The following is a 16,573-nucleotide window of genomic DNA, read 5'->3' on the forward strand; positions in this document are numbered from 1 at the left end:
CTTCTCGCTTCGAGTCACCGACATGTGAAACAGCCTCCCCGATTACATTGTAGACGCTCCGAGTATCAACGCGTTCAAGAACAGACTACAGTGCCGGAAATGGCTATACGACCACCCAGTTTTTTCCAAATATTTTTTCTTGCACAAAAAATTATGGGATTCTTATTATACGAGGTTAAACTACGTTTAAAAACGGTTCCAACGCTATGCGAAAAAAATAATTTTCTCAAAATATATGAGAAGAAATTATGAAAATTAGAAAAACCTAGGTGGAAATGGTTATAAGACCAAGATATGTTATTCCGTTTGTGGATCACATACACTCGTTTTAATAGGCAATCTCACCTCCTTTCGCCATAATTACCTCAATGCATCTTCTCCCCACGCTATTTAACATGTAATCCAGTGTCTTTTGAGAAATTTTATCCCAAGAACGAAGGATAGCCGTGCTCAGGTCACTCACAAATTGGAACTGGCGCTCATTTTGGTAAACATCCCTCGCTATGATGACCCATAAGTTTTCAATGGGGTTGAGGTCAGGACTAAGCGCCGGCCACGGCAACAGAGTAATATTCTGAGCTAGGAACCACATGTTTACTGATTTTGAGGTGTGAATCGAAGCATTGTCTTGTTGGAAAAAATATGTTCCCTCATGTTTCTCATCGGCAAAAGGGAGAAGTTGGTAAAACAGCGTGTGCTTGTAAGCCTCGGAATCTCGTCTCCCATGTAAAATAGCTAGAGTTGATTTTCCCTTTCAGATAAACGCCCTAAAAAACCATGACCGAACCAACACCAGATTGCCGCTCGAAAAAAATTCAGGCTCACGGTCCAGTGGTGCCAATAACATTGCCATCCATCTGGATCTTAAAGATTGAACTTTTTTCATCACTGAAGGTAATCTTGTGCCATCCCTTACCAATAAGCAAATATTTTTCAGCAAATTTTTGTCGGTTGATAATATGCTTTTGTTGGAGAACAGGGGCATTTTTTCCTCGTCATGTATTTGAATTTCTTCGAGTCATGCAATGTCTAACGGATGCGTTGTGCTGTCATATCAACTCCAGTGGCCAATTTTATAGAAGTAGAGGTAGCGCAAGTTGTAGAAGCCTCAGAAAACAGTCTCTTAAGATCCCTGTCGGTAAATTTTGGGGTTGATCCAGTGTGCTTTTTTCACCCGTAGCCACCCGGATTAGCAAAAAAATGATTGTGCAATGGGTTTTGAGCGTTTTATTTCCATTGCGATGTCCCGTTGGCTTCTACTGCATTTCACAAAGCCGAAAACTGCGTCTTCTCGGCCTCAGTGAGTCTTGTCCCATTTGGCATATTTTTTACTTCGAAAAAATATAAGTGAGGACACTGAACTACACCAGAAGNGGTGTAAAGTACTTCACCTCGGGAAGAACAATGAACAGCAAGATTACAGTATGAGAAGACATGGTTGCAACGAGAGAGTAATGATTGAAAATTCTAGTGTGGAAAAATATCTCGAAGTTTTTGTCGACAGGAGCTGAAATTTTTTAAGCATGTTGAAACGTAAGCTAACACATCCAACAAACTTCTTGGACTAATCAGACGCTCATATTGAGTTCCTAGATGGAGAAGCGATGATGCAGTTGTTTGTTGTTGTCGTGCGCCCGAAGTCAGAGTTTGGAAACGTCGTGTGGTCACCGAGATTTGAAAAGGACAATAATGTAGTAAAGAATGTTTAAAGACGTGCAACAATGATAATTCCAGGCTTGAAGGGCAAGTCCTATGAAGAAAGATTGAAGATTACGAAGCTTCCAAGCCTCAGTTATCGACGTCTGCGTGGGAACCTCATTGAAGTATACAAGTATACTCATGGTTTATACAAGGTCCCCGAATGATTACTAGAATTTAAAACAAGAACCAACACCAGGGACCGCGGCTACAAACTAAAAAAACTGCGCTGCAACTTATCCACGCGACAAAATTTCTTCTCGCTTCGAATCACCGACATGTGTAACAGCCTCCCCGATTACATCGTTGTCGCTCCATGTATGAACGCGTTCAAGAACAGACTAGATAAAGCTATGGAAAAATATATGTTCAGATTTGAAATGCCTAGCACCATATCGAGCCCGGTGGAAGTCTAGTAGTTATTTTAAACTATGGTCAGTCATGAAAAGATCCGGCCAAATGACACGATTTTAGAACTTCTGTGAACAAGGCACGAAAAGGAAAAGAATCGGCGACAGGCCACATCAGGCCTACACAGGCGGCTACACTTCAGTGCCGACATCACTATGTTATGTTATCACTATGTTAATTAAAATACGTCTCGAACAATTTTACGGCCGGACTTGCGGCCGGTCTCATAATTCAATGATTCAAGAATATCTCCCAAAGTGATAAACGCAGCTCAATGAAACTTGGTACCTACACGTATTCATTAGGACCTAACGGTGATGGGGAGATAGCAAAAATTTCGCTTTCATTCGTGAGTTATACGGCGATTCGGGCCTAAATTCGCGGTGATCAAGGAATTCCTTCCAAACTACTGAACAGATTTTAACGTATGTTGAATATACATTCCCAACTACCAAACGGAGATATTTAGCTCGTGAAAATTTTTGCCTTCGTTGGCGATTTTTTTTCCATTTCACTTGCGTTCATGATTTAAACAGCAATACGTGCTTAAATTCGCGGAGATGAAGAAATTGCTTCTAAAATACTGAAGAGATTTGAACAAAAATTTTAATATTTATTTAACATCCCAATATTTGTGTGCCAAAATTGAGCAAACCGAGATGTTAAAACGTCTCGGAGACTCTGTAGCCGAATATTATTCAAATTATTGTACCACGTAGTAGGCTACTGTTCATCTGAGATAAAATTGGGTCCAAACATTTTTTCCGCCTTGTACCAAATATGTTTAGACAGGTACTTTCGGTGATGAAATAATTTCGTGGACTACATATCAAATCAAGCAGAATTCGACAAGCCGTCGCCAAATCATTAAGAGGTTTCGACTCCTTTATAAACCTTATTTGCACAGGAAGTATAAGTAAGCTGAAGAAGGCTAGTAGAAGCGCGAGCATGTTGTGACATGAATCGGTGTAATAGACTCGTAAATTTAGCATATAGTGGAAATTGCTCAATGCTCACGCCATTTGAGTACTATTAAAAACTTTTTGCTCATTTAACTCGAGATTCGTAATTGAAACTCGTAAGCTCATCTATGTGGTTTCAATTTAGTCCCAAATCATCAATTATAGTGATCCTCATTGCCAGATTGAATACTAGGAATGACTCAACTTCAAGTCTCAATTATTGAATATTAGTTAGATAATAAAAGATAATAAGTCAATATTCCATAACTTCCAAGTTTTGTCGGAGAAATTTTCCTAAGAAAGTGCGGTTCTGAAGTTTCCAAAATGATCAAAAACATATTAGCAAATATCTATCATCTAGCAGCGAGCTTTCTTGCTTAGTGCTCGGATAATATAAGTCGGATTTATTATTTATTCATATAACTCTGCAGGATTTTTAAATTGTTTCCTTATGACTTATGAAGAATTGGGCCTAATCAAATTTGAAGAATTGGACCTAATTTTTATCAAACCTTGAGGCTTTTACTATTATAAATGTTCAAAAACCAATTTAGAATATTAGGTAGAACTTTCCTAAAATTTGCCAGATTCACAGGCCTTTTTGCCCAAATCGAAACAATTTCTACTTTGGTTCAAAAAATTGTTATGGCTTGTATTGCTAGTTGATTTAAACTAGGAAGTTAAATTATGCAAAACTGTAAAGTAATGATAATGCGTATCAAAAATAATATGTTGAATCTATTCCAAAGTTGAAATAATGTATAAAATTAAGTTTAGGTTAAGGTTTTCATCAAGTAGTTTTAAAAAATATAACTCAGTACTCACTGCAGTGAGTGACAGAGAGCGCATTTTCTCGTCGACGAAAACGTGAAGTCACGGACGAACAGACAGGCGGACAGACGGACAGAGCGAGCACAATAGTGGATTTTTTCATAAATGAGAAAATGCGCTAAAAATTGGTAAAATTAATTTCTTTAATATCAACGCGTACCTTGCAGATGCCCTGCAATTTGGGACGTAATTGAATAGAGGACAAAATTCGTAGCTTTTTCACTTTTATTTCTACCCCGCTTAAATATACATGATATTTTTCTGGATTATTCCTATTTTAAGGTGCACAATTTTCATTACCTTCATAGGAAAAAATTTTTTGTGAACATACCTAGCTACAGTCTACAGATCACACACGGCCAAAATGTAAAAAGTACGGCAACATTGAGCGCTTCGTGAATATTGTGCACATATGTTCGTTTTTTCTTTCAATCAAAATGAATGCAGACATGATTATTCTGACAATGATGGTCATGGTGCATTGACATCCAAGAGTCATATGTTCAACATCATCCTGCCAGTTGAAATTGATGAAATTATGCGTGTGGAAATAGCAGGAAGCGTGCGTGGTGCGTTCGAGTCCGGAGAAATGTTGCTAGGGTAATCGCAGGCAACTGAACATTGAAAAAAACTCGAACATTTGAATGTCGAATATATTCTCAAATGGTAGAAACAAGCTACATAAAATTGGCTTATAAATTTTTACTTCCAAAATGTGATTGTGTGATTTGTAAGAGGATGACACCAAATCGAAAGAATCTGCACATAACAAAAAGAAACCACCGGAGACCATTTTACATTCTAGATTTTATTTGAAAGTATGTCGGTGCAAAATATTTAGGCATATAGCTGAACCAAACCAAGTAGATAATTTTTTTGCCCTTACAGCTTATTTAATGTATTGTTTTTATCTAACAAATATAGCGCAGGTAAAGAAAGGCGGATATTAGAATACAGGGGCAGGCAATCCTACCGTCAGAAACATTGTTTCTTTACATTAAACATATTAAATTATGTCTCACACACAATAAAACTGCCGCATAATACAGGCATCAGGACAAATCTGAGTTCAGGGTCACGCTCTGCTGTCAGGATGTGATTTGGTCTGACTGGCCCGATAATATTATATCAATGTTCAGTATTGATTAATAACCGGATGATCTTCTTAGGTTTATTTGAGTTGAGGGTCCAAGGGTTCCGAATAAGCGGCAGGTTGATTGAGAGGCTAGTTGTCTAATAATATATTTACGAACTAGATAGGAATACAAGGAAGCTTGGTGGTATCTGACCAGCCATCTTGAAATGCAAGAGCTAGATAAACACAAGTTAAAAAACCGAAATCAAATTGAGTAAAAATTGTACAAATTGTTTGATTGTTACAAATTGTTACAGACTTGAGAGCAAGCGGCTTTCAGAGAGCGGTGATCTCAGCGGCTTAGGTGTTCAAGGGAAGAGGTAGGCGCGAGAACAAAGGCTTATTGTCCCGCGTGGGCCAGGCTCTTGATTCAGATCGCAAAAATAAGCGCTTTAACGAACCGAATGAGCCGAATAGTAAGTACGCGATGAGGCGAATTGTAAAATCCGAACTTTCTTCTCCTCATTCAAATTACAATCCATGCACAAGCGAGCCTTGCTGACAACTCCACTTCTATATGAGCTGCATCACTTTCCTTCTCAGTCTCTTGCACGGCATGGAACAATATGTAGAACTTGTCTGCGTGCTCTCCTTAAAGCTTGCATGTACAGTTACGCCCTACTCGTCATCATTTTTCAACGTATAAGAAATTAATTTTTCATTCGCGTGCCTGCACCCGGTCAACCAAATGCGAAATGCTTTCGCTCATGATTATCAGAAACACTCGGGTGCCAGCTCATTGCTTCAAGTCTAAATTTCAAAGGAATTCAAGGGCAACTATAGCTCGTCCATAGCCGATATTCGAACTTGTGTTCTAATAATGAAAATTTGAAGAATTGAAGACAAACTTTGAAGAATTGGACCTAATTTTTATCAAACTTTGAGGCTTTTACTATTATCAATGTTAAAAAACACATTTAGAATATTAGGTAGAACTTTCCTAAAATTTTCCAGATTCACAGGTCTGTTTGCCCAAATCGAAACAATTGTTGAAAATGTGCCTTTATTCTTAAGATCTAAATACTCAGGTAGTCAGATTGGTCATAACTAACAGCCTATTTTCCTTAACTTAAAGTTTAAAGTTGACACCAATAGTTTGAAACCAAATTCATTGATTTAATATGCAGTTGAGAATTTGGAGCCAGGTTCATATATTTCAATTAATGTTAGATTTATTAATCGCGGCAACCCTGCTTCCACTATCAAGACTAATCATTTCTACATTCAGGTAGAGTCTGGTAGATTTATAGGACATAAAACTAGTAGATCTATTGATAGTGCTGTGCACTGTGCTATCAGCTACCTATCTGTTATGTGACTTTTCAATGTTTAGAAGATCTGCATTCCTGAAGTGTTTTTGTATATTGAAGCCAGTTAAATGGTCAATATTTATCTCATTACCTTGCTCCATACAAACTTTACAAAGCTAATGAATAGACTTATCAATAATTGTTTACCCAACAATCCCTAAGTGGTAAACACCACATTGGCCTGTTGGCCATTATTGAAGGCAATAAGTGCCCTTTTTAGCCATCCATTATGATCCATATACTGTTATTGTTAGTAGGCTAATTGCAACATAAAAAATAACACCTCAAAAAGACAAAAAAGCTGAAAAAATAAAAAATTCGATTAATTAAATAAAATCATGAAAAAATAAAAAAAGCATTGATTTTTTTATTTAAAAAAAAATAAAAAAAATCGCCAACCCTGCATGGAAGACGAAAATCTATTGAGCATGTCTACAGATGCCTCAAATTCCTTGCAACATCCTCATCTAGTCAAAAGATTCATTCTAATCCTCAGGAGTGCTTCCATCATAGCTAATTGTAACCTATTTCTAGTTTTTGAATTCAGCCAAGTTACATATGAAAAAATTCTTTCCACATGAGCATTACTGACAGGAAGTGTCATGCATGATAAAGCATATTGAGAGAGATTTGGATACTTTATTTCATCCACAGTTTTTTAGTAATGCTACTGCTGCCCAAAACTCCAAGGCGTCCTTGGGCATTCCCTGTGGAAAGTCAGCAGACCAGTCATGATATGGAATTGACCTATATTCTTGCTCTATTTCTGAATTGAGTAGATTGCTCAATGGGAGATGTTTTAATGGAGCTCGATGCACATCATGAGGCATTACCATATTTGGACTTAAAAAGCTCAGACCATTGAAGAGTTTGATGTTATCTGGTAGTCGCACTTTAACTTGGTTGAAGAGTTCTGCTAGGCAGTCATGACATCTCTGTTTCATAGAAGCTACCTCTGATTTGACATTAGCCTGCTGGGAACTGTGATCCAAACTCTTTTTTAGTTCAATCTCAAAGTCATGTCCAAAATCCACATTGCTTAAGGCCAATGGTTGTCCCTTTTGGTCAAACAATCTGTAATGAAGTGTCCTATGGAAAGCCATTGGTTCTTTGCATTGTTTTTCTGCATCCACTTTCTCTGCTTGAAACATTTTCATTTTCTCAGCCTCTCTTATCAAAGGACTAGCAAAACTGAAGAAGAGAAAAGTGTATGGATTTTCGAGCATTCCTAGAATAATTCTGCCTTTGCTCCTTGTCTCAAAAGATCCTGAGGATTCAACTAAGGAAAAGTAGGCCTGCAGCTCAGGCCAATTATCCATAATTCTTTTCATCACTTCACCTTTGGTTAGCCATCTTGTACTTGATGATTTCATGAAAGGAGGGAGAGATCCTGTTCCTTGTTCATCTCCACCAGTGTTGAGAACTTCAGACAGATTTTGGAAATTATTTCTTTGCAGAGTGCATTTTGAAAACCAAGCCAGGATCTCAGTCACAAGGAAGCCAACATCAGCCATAAGCTTCTCACATGCATGTTTTACTGCCAATGCCAGAGAGTGACAGATGCATTTCACAAGAATACATTTTGGATTAGTCTGAAGAATTCTAGAAAATACTGAATTGTTCTTTCCAACCAAGCTGCTAGCTCCATCTGCACCAAATCCTATACAATTTTTGAATGTTTGACCAAAGGAATGAAGAACAGCTTCAATTTCCTGGAAGAGAACTTCTCCAGCCGCATCAGTCACTGTCACAGGAACTAGGGCAAGTAGATCAGTTTCTACCTGCTGACTGTGATCATTAAAATATCTGACCAAGATACAAAGGTTTTTTGAAACTGAAACATCTGTGCTCTCATCTACAATGAGGGAGAATTTCTTTCCTGATAGATTTTCTGACAACACATCTCTAAAAGAAGGAGCAATAACATTCTTCAGCAACCAAGCACACTTCAAGGTTCAAACGGTGTAGCCGAATCTTATCAAGATCACTCCCTTTCCATATTTTGTCATGAAATCTGAAATGTGGTTAACACTTCGAATAGCACAATGACAACTCATTACGACAGACAGTTCCAGCTTCATTTTTTTTTGCTTTGTCATCACTAGTTGCATGCATTTTTCTGAACAGTTTCCATGTATCACTTTTAGCAGCTGATGCTGAAGCATTTTCAAGTTCCTTATGTTTCTTGGTTTGTGCATGCTGAATAATAGCAGCTTTTTTAGGCCTTAGTAAATAATAATAAAGGGTGCAAAGGACATCTGAGCCATCAGAAGCTTTTTTAATCCATGGAAATTATTTTTCCCAAGTATTTTGATATTTTCTACCAAATTTTTTCATTTGTTTAAATAAACTCATTACTGCGCTATTAAGATTGTGCAGCCTCTGCAATACAAATCAACATTTAGCATCAGTGAACAAAATTTATTAAAAACTATATAATGAATAGAACATCAAAGAAACTTTTTTAAATAAATTTAACAAGAAGTAATTGAATGCCTTCAGTGTAAGAAAATTTGCTAAAAAGTCACTTGTCCTGATGTGTCTCATTATCACTAGCCATCACAGTTTGCAAACAAGGAAACAGGCAAAGCAGTATCCGAATGGGGGCAGAAGTTTGGTGAAATGGAGAGTCAAACCAAGCAACGCACAACCTCACTTGATGACAGCCAGTCAAAAAAGTAATATTAATGTTGAATCTATGATATATGATGACTTATGAAGATTCTGATGATTGCAGCATAAATATTTTGGGTTAAGAATTATAGTCAAATGGGGTAAGACAGGATCGCAGCCTTCATGGGGTAAGAAAGGACCAGCCCATGGCGTGCATTCTAATTGCGCTGAAATTAATTTGACAAAAGAATATGTTAGAGCAATCATTGCCTGTCATTTCAGTGTTTGTGGCAACCCTCTTCTGCAAATAATGAATTTCTGGCTAATTTTTTAAGAAAACCTATGTAAAGAAGGGTCACAAAATAGTTAACCCTGTTTGGGAAATAAGCTCTGTCTAATGACAAAAAAGTTTTTGGCCAGGTTTGTGGATGTAGGCAGATAACCTCAAGTAATAAGCAACTTTTGAAACATACTAGGCATTCCTACCTGCTACCATCACTGCCTGACATGTATTCTAAAATGGGGTAAAAAAGGACTGGACATGAGGTAAGACGGGACCACTAAATGATCCTGTTTTACCCCACAAGTGGTCCTATCTTACCCCATAAATGGTCCTGTCTTCCTCCACAAATGGTCCTCTATTACCCTAGGGACAGTTTATGAAGAATAGTTTTTAAATGAATATATTATTGTGCAGTACATAGAGTATTTTGGTCAAAAATTTTATCTATGGCTCAAACATCATTATAACTTGTTAGCTTTTTTAATTAGAGAAATTTAGTGCACTATTTTAAATTGCATCAAAGGGACATAGAAAATAGGGTTGTCTCTTCCCATTAGTGAGCTGCAGAACTATGTTCAAGATTGGCTGGAGGAAAAATCATTGTGTGAAACATGAAAAATAATTATTATCACAACTCTGTGAGAAGGCATGGGCTACATTAGAAGAAGTGCATACTGCATCACAAATGCAGTTAGCAAGAAAACACACGACGTCTGACACTTAAGTTATTATCCATTGGTTTTATTACCAATTTGATAAATTTTCAGACAATGACACTAATGGAATATACATGAAGCATTTAGCAGTGCTCTACAATAAACCAAAGCCAACCCACTATTACTATGCGTAACTAAAGTTTTTTCATGACATAAACTCCAATGTGACTGATACGTATTAGAGTTGACTTCCTGCAACACAAAACAGTAACAAGTGGTTGTTTAATCAAATAATGTGTTTCTAGATTGATAATATTGAATATCAGATTTGTACTTATATTAAAAACCTTGTAACATAAGAATTGCCAGTTGGTCCTTTCTTACCCCATGCCTGGTCCCATCTTACCCCAGTGGGGTAAGATGGGACCAGCTCACTTTTTTTTAATCTATACAGAAAATTATGTTAGATGTAAAACGTCTGAGTTGTAGCTTAGAAGCCAATTGCATATATACCGTCTGAGTTGTAGCTTAGAAGCCCATTGCATATATACCGTCTGAGTTGTAGCTTAGAAGCCCATTGCATATATACACCTTGTGATAGGTTTAGGGTTTTTAGTTATTCATGGTATAGATGCTACAGGCTTGTTAGTGATTTCGGTCCTGTCTTACCCCATCTGACTATACTTGTATATATTATATACCTGATTATGTATAGGAATATTATGTTCTTAATACCTGATCAAACAATTTTTCTCATTTTAAAGTGGCTGGCTGTTGATTCAATTTTTTGAAAACCTAAGTGCTATTTTGTACAAAAGTATAAGATCACTCAGAACTGAAACATACTGTGTAAATGAGCTGTAAGTTGAGCTTTTTTTTTCTTGAAGGTGTTTAATATCATTATTTCATTTCTTTCCAGTTAATAAATTTAGTATATACAGTACTTCATATGCAGACTGATCGCCACTACCAGGATGGGCAGTTGCAACAGGTATGTAATTAGTGATGTGAGACAATGAAATAAACTTGAAGTAAATTACATACTCCTGAAATTTGAATGTTTGGATTTAAATACACTAGATTTATTTACCATAATAATTGTATTTAATGAATTCTTCTGCCATGATTTACCTACTCTTTATACTTGAAAAAACTTGAAAATGTAGTTATTATATTTTTAATTTTTTTTCATTTTTGAACTGATATTTCAACTGGGTTCAAATTTTATCATAATGTATAGTACTATACATTAGTGTAGTGAGGTTTAAAACTGGTTTGTAGTGTAATCATAATGTATATCACTACTAATAATGCAGAGAAATACTCAATATTTTTCTTTGCAGCAAAGAAGGATGCTGCCAGCCTCCTCGCAAAATGATCACATGTGGTCTTGCAAAGGACCTCAAATCTGGTGAGGACCTCACGCCTGAGGAGCGAGGTGGGTACTCACTACGGCATCTAGGTGCATACATCTAGGCAGTGCACTTGTCTAGGTTATAGTGTGTAGCAGGAGCATTCAACCAGGTGATAGTGTGTAGCAGGAGCATTCATCCAGGTGCTAGTGTGTAGCAGGAGCATTCATCCAGGTGCTAGTGTGTAGCAGGAGCATTCATCCAGGTGCTAGTGTTGTCTCTTATACACATCTGATGTGTATAAGAGACAGGTAATGCTCATGGCTCGCTCAACCATTGTTGTAAGATAACCAGCGCCAGATAAGTTTTTATGGAACTATCAATATCATNGGAGCAATCATCCAGGTGCTAGTGTGTAGCCGGAACATTCATCCATGTGCTAGTGTGTAGCAGGAACATTCATCCAGGTGATAGTGTGTATCAGGAACATTGGTCACCTCACGTAACTCCTGCAGTGTAACTATAATTCCTGCAGTGTAACTATAACTCTTGCAGTGTAACTATAACTCTTGCAGTGTTCGTGACGCATTCCATCTCTTGCAGAAAGAAAGAAGAAGTTCGAGGCAAAGCGCAAGATACACGACCACATCATCCCTTCCTTGAAGCTCGCGAGAAAACTTCTAGTGGAAGAAGACAAGGAAGAGGAAGAAGGTGAGGAGAAGAGCAGTGAAGAGAAGGGTAAGGGCAGGGTTGGTGCTTTGGATGCTCCACTACCGCTTTGAATGATTGAGAAGTAAGTTGTTAGCGTGAGGTGTCGTCGGCTGTGTAATTGTTTACAAGTTTCAAAACTCGTTAGCATTTTATTTTTCTTATGAGCTTCTGTATTTTCATCATCTGAAGAGCTACCGTAATGTTTCTTGTATGTTCCTACTGCTGCTCACGAATGTTGCAGTGTAGGTAATTTCTAACATCACAGTCTGTGGATATCGTCCGAAAGCTCTGAACGTAGCCATGCGCCACGCTCGTGTCATGCATGACGTTCCGCGACCCGTCTTAGCGCCCGGCCGTGCATTCATCCAAATAGACGTTTTGCTACCTTAATGCATTACTCAGTCTAGGCTATTTGCAGTTTCGAAATGAATTAATTTGGCGATTTTTTTCTGATGACTCATTTGACTAAGACTTAACCAAAGCCGCATTTGCTACGGACTCGCATTTGCTACGGGCGACACAGCCGACACTTAGTCCGACGCAGCCTGGCTGTTGCGGAGTTGGCTCCATCAGCGCCACGCCCATGGGTTAGTCAGCCCACTGAGCCCAGCGATGGATGCATCGCTGAGGGAGCGCACGCTATGTTCCAGAGGGATATACTGCTGCAACACTCCATCCCCTACACTTTCTTTAACATTTTCACTGGGACATTTCTCCTGTGATTTCTTCCTTATCCGTATTTCTGCTCTGATGCTAAGCATTCTGATTTAATTAATCCAACAATATTTTAATGTTTATATTTACTTGCTTAATTTCCTAATGGGTGTCATGTATTCTACATGAATTGTAGTGTGCAGGCACTACCATTATTATTAACGATGAATGGAACATTATTAACGATGCAATTTTTGTTACTTCGCAGAGTTACTACACGAGTTGGCGTTCCGCAAGAAGGTTGAGGGCTACGAGGCTTACAGCAAGAATGAATATCAGGAAGCTGTCCAGCACTACACGCAGGCTATTGAGCTGTACGCCGACTGTACCTCATACTACAACAGGTCGGCGTGCAACATGATGATATACAGGTTTACGGATGCCCTCAACGACGCCAAGCACGCCGTCACTCTCGACAACTTCTTTGTTGAGGGTTGGATCCGCGTGGGCGAGTGTCACGTTGCACTGGGTGACGGTGAGATGGCACTAAGCGCGCTACGTCGCACCCAGGAGATCGAGCCCAGCAACTCTACAGTGCACCAGGAGATCGCCTCCGCTCAGGCGCTTCTTACCTGCATCAGGGAGAGCCAAGACGCTGCGACCAAGAGCGACTACATAACTGCGGTGTTCCACTTGGACCAAGCCCTGCGCTACGCTCTGGGCGGCCTCGTGCTGCTTATCACCAAAGCAGAGTACCTCACATTCCTGGGACGCGCCTCCGAGGCTGAAGATATCGTCAATGACATTCTGGTGTCGGACAACAACCGCGCGGACGTGCTGTACGTGCGGGGGCTGTGCCGCTACTACCAGGACAATCAGGACGCCGCCATCCATTTCTTCCAGGAGGTCTTACGGCTCGTACCTGACCACAACAAGGCAAAGGAAACTTACGAGCGGGCAAAGTTGCTGAACAAAAAGAAGGAAGTAGGTGAAGCAGCGTTTATAATGGACGACTTCGCTCGGGCTTATGACATATACTCGGAGGCCCTCGAGATTGACGTCCTCAACAAGAGCACCAACTCGAAACTTTATTACAACCGCGCCACAGTCGCTGCCAAGCTGGGCCTGTTGGAGCAAGCCATCAGCGACTGCACCGAAGCGCTAAAGTTGGACGACAGTTGCGTCAATGCTTACCTACGGCGCGCCAAGACATACCAGCAGACCGAGCAGTACGAGGAGGCCGTCAGGGACTTCGAGAAAGTCTACCGCATGCAACGCAGTCAAGAGCACAAGCAGTTGCTTTATGAGGCCAAGACGCTGCTCAGGCGGGCCAAGCTCAAATACTACTACAAGATCCTCGGCGTCAGTAAAACTGCCTCTTTCGATGAGATTAAGAAGGCTTACAAAAAACAGGCACTTCTTCATCACCCTGATCGTCACTCGAGCGCAAGCGCGGACGAGAAGGCTGAGCACGAGCGTAAGTTCAAGGAGAGAGGCGAGGCTTACGCCTTCTTAAAGAAAATGCACGACCGCGGCCAGGACGTCAACGACCCTGACTGTGGTGGCTTCAGGGACGTTGGTTTCTCAGAGGAATTTGAAGCCTCTGGCTCGGACTGTTTCACATTTGACAGTTTTGATTGCTGGCTGTAAAGGCCATTACTATTACTGTTAAGGCTAATATTACTATTAAGGCATGATCCATTTTAAAACTATATAAGAAAGTTTAGAACGGAAAAAGTAACCTAACAACGTAGCAATTTCTCATGGCTCGCAGTCCAAATAAAAACAACTAGTAACATTGCGCGATGAAACAATAATTTGCTTGATGGGAAATTTGCCGCTGCGTTAAATGAAGGGAAGCGGTCTGTAAATTTCCACTTGCTGCTGGATATTCGGACTCAATGAAAACCAACTTATGTTTTCTGGGAATATTATAATTAGAGCGAGGGAAGAGAATATGTATTCAACTTTAAAAATGATTGCAACCTTTGATATAATTGTTAGAAAGGAAGCGATCGTTCGTTACGAGGCGATCCTTACATACGAGACGAGCGCGAGTTTTATGTCTTGGGAAGAGCCCTAAGATTTGCATTAAACGTCGTGATTGTTAACGACCGTGCAGGGCGTGGGACGTCGTGATTGTTAACGACCGTGCAGGGCGTGGGACGTCGTGATTGTTAACGACCGTGCAGGGCGTGGGACGTCGTGATTGCTGTTTATTTTTGTGTCTTTTGTGTATTTCATTTCTCATGTATTATTTCTATGTAGGCTTTTAAATGGCACATGAAGATGGCATTGAACTATGTGATTATCTGAAAAATATGTATAACAACATGAGTAATATCATTGAACATGTGAATGAGAGGATGATCACCTGATTAATGATAAGCATGATTATCTGATTTATGGTGTAGATAAACGGAATTAAGGTGTAGATCATCTGAAGGACCAGAATAATCACTCGCAGGAGTTACGGAGGTCACTGTTTTTGTATCGCCTGTGTCCTTCACTTCGCTTCCTGTGAAGTGTGACTGCTTTTCTTAAGTGTACCAATAAGTACAACTTTTTTATTAAACTAGAAAGCTTATGTCGTGTTGTTATTTTATATTTATGTAGTTTTTATATCTTAGTTGGATGCGTGATTAGTGACGTGTTGGAGACGTGTAGTTCCAAAGTAACGTAAATGCAATCCATCGTGGCCTGGGACTGCAACGTCCGAAACAAAGACCAAGTGGACCAAGGATAAATACGTTGCCTTAAATGCAGTAAAGACATTACGTAGTAAATGGTAACGTAGATTTGTTACGTGCAGACAATTTATGTGCCGCATGGGAGTGAGGGAAATACGTGTTCCCTCATTTTGGGGACCTGCACACTCCCCCGGTCCCACAGTGCCTCTGTTGATTAGTTGGTTACTGTAACCTGTCCCTCCTTTGTTTCTGTTGCTGTTCACCTGTCCTTTCTTTGTTTCTGTTTATATTCACTTATCCCTTCTTTGTTTCTGTTTCTATTCTCTTATCCCTTCTTTGTTTCTGTTTCTATTCTCTTATCCCTTCTTTGTTTCTGTTTATATTCTCTTATCCCTTCTCTGTTTCTGTTTCTATTCTCTTATCCCTTCTTTGTTTCTGTTTCTATTCACTTATCCTTCTTTCGTTTCGTCAAGGTCTGTTCTTCTTACATGCAGCATATTTGCTTGCGTTTAATTTTAGCAATTTATTTAGATGAATTTTCAGCCGTGAATTGTGAGTGAGTAATAATTCAGTTAAGGGAATTGGCAGTCAAATATAACCTAGTAAACGTATCGAACGAATTACATTACCCGAATTTAACGGTTTTTGAATGATTACAGTTGAAATGAGTAAACGAAACCTGCATAGCAAAATCAGTAATTGGTGTTACCTATGTATTGCCTGAGTATTATCGTTAGAAATAAGTTCATTTTGAGTGATGCTTTAGAAATAAACTGCTAAGTAATATAAGCGGCCGAAGGTTTTTGAGAATATTCTCTATGCTAGAACGTTTTCCTGAATGGTTCATGATTCTTTAACATTGATTCTTTATCCAGTTAACAGATTTAATTCATATGTTCATATTCATCGAGTGAGTAATATTGAATTATGACGAATATTATCAAGTTGAATCTAATGGTGACTCATTGAGTTAAATTGACAGATTTTATCCTTTGCTGGAATTTTAGGCGAGTAACTTCCAGATAAATATTCTCTCTCGCGATGAATGTTTGTTATCGATGACCTGTTCAGGCTGGGGATCTCTGAGAGCCTTGATGCGTTGACTTACAGACGGCATCACCGACGGGCGTACAGACGAGTCTACAGACGGGTGTGCTGACGAGTTTACAGAAGGGTGTGGTGACGGGTTTACAGAAGGGTGTGGTGACGGGTTTACAGACGGGTGTGGTGACGGGTTTACAGACGGGTGTGGTGACGGGTTTACAGA

The 16,573-nt window shown here is 39.2% G+C and overlaps 1 protein-coding gene across 1 annotated transcript; it reads left to right on the plus strand.

Moving 5' to 3' along the window:
• The first annotated feature begins 10,823 nt into the window (after window positions 1-10,823).
• Window positions 10,824-14,301, plus strand: LOC108666528 (dnaJ homolog subfamily C member 7-like). The gene is made up of 4 exons (XM_018153424.2): window positions 10,824-10,890; window positions 11,243-11,337; window positions 11,855-11,962; window positions 12,885-14,301. The coding sequence occupies exons 1-4, from the start codon at window positions 10,874-10,876 to the stop codon at window positions 14,264-14,266; spliced, it is 1,602 nt and encodes a 533-aa protein (XP_018008913.1). The 5' UTR covers window positions 10,824-10,873; the 3' UTR covers window positions 14,267-14,301.
• The last annotated feature ends 2,272 nt before the right edge of the window (window positions 14,302-16,573 follow it).

This window comes from Hyalella azteca, unplaced genomic scaffold, assembly GCF_000764305.2.
Source record: "Hyalella azteca isolate HAZT.00-mixed unplaced genomic scaffold, Hazt_2.0.2 contig8157, whole genome shotgun sequence".
NCBI lineage: Eukaryota > Metazoa > Arthropoda > Malacostraca > Amphipoda > Hyalellidae > Hyalella > Hyalella azteca.

Coding starts and splice junctions, on each gene's coding strand:
- LOC108666528 (XM_018153424.2), top strand. Junction 11,338..11,854: donor CCTCACGCCTGAGGAGCGAG/GTGGGTACTCAC, acceptor CATCTCTTGCAG/AAAGAAAGAAGAAGTTCGAG. Junction 11,963..12,884: donor AGACAAGGAAGAGGAAGAAG/GTGAGGAGAAGA, acceptor GTTACTTCGCAG/AGTTACTACACGAGTTGGCG.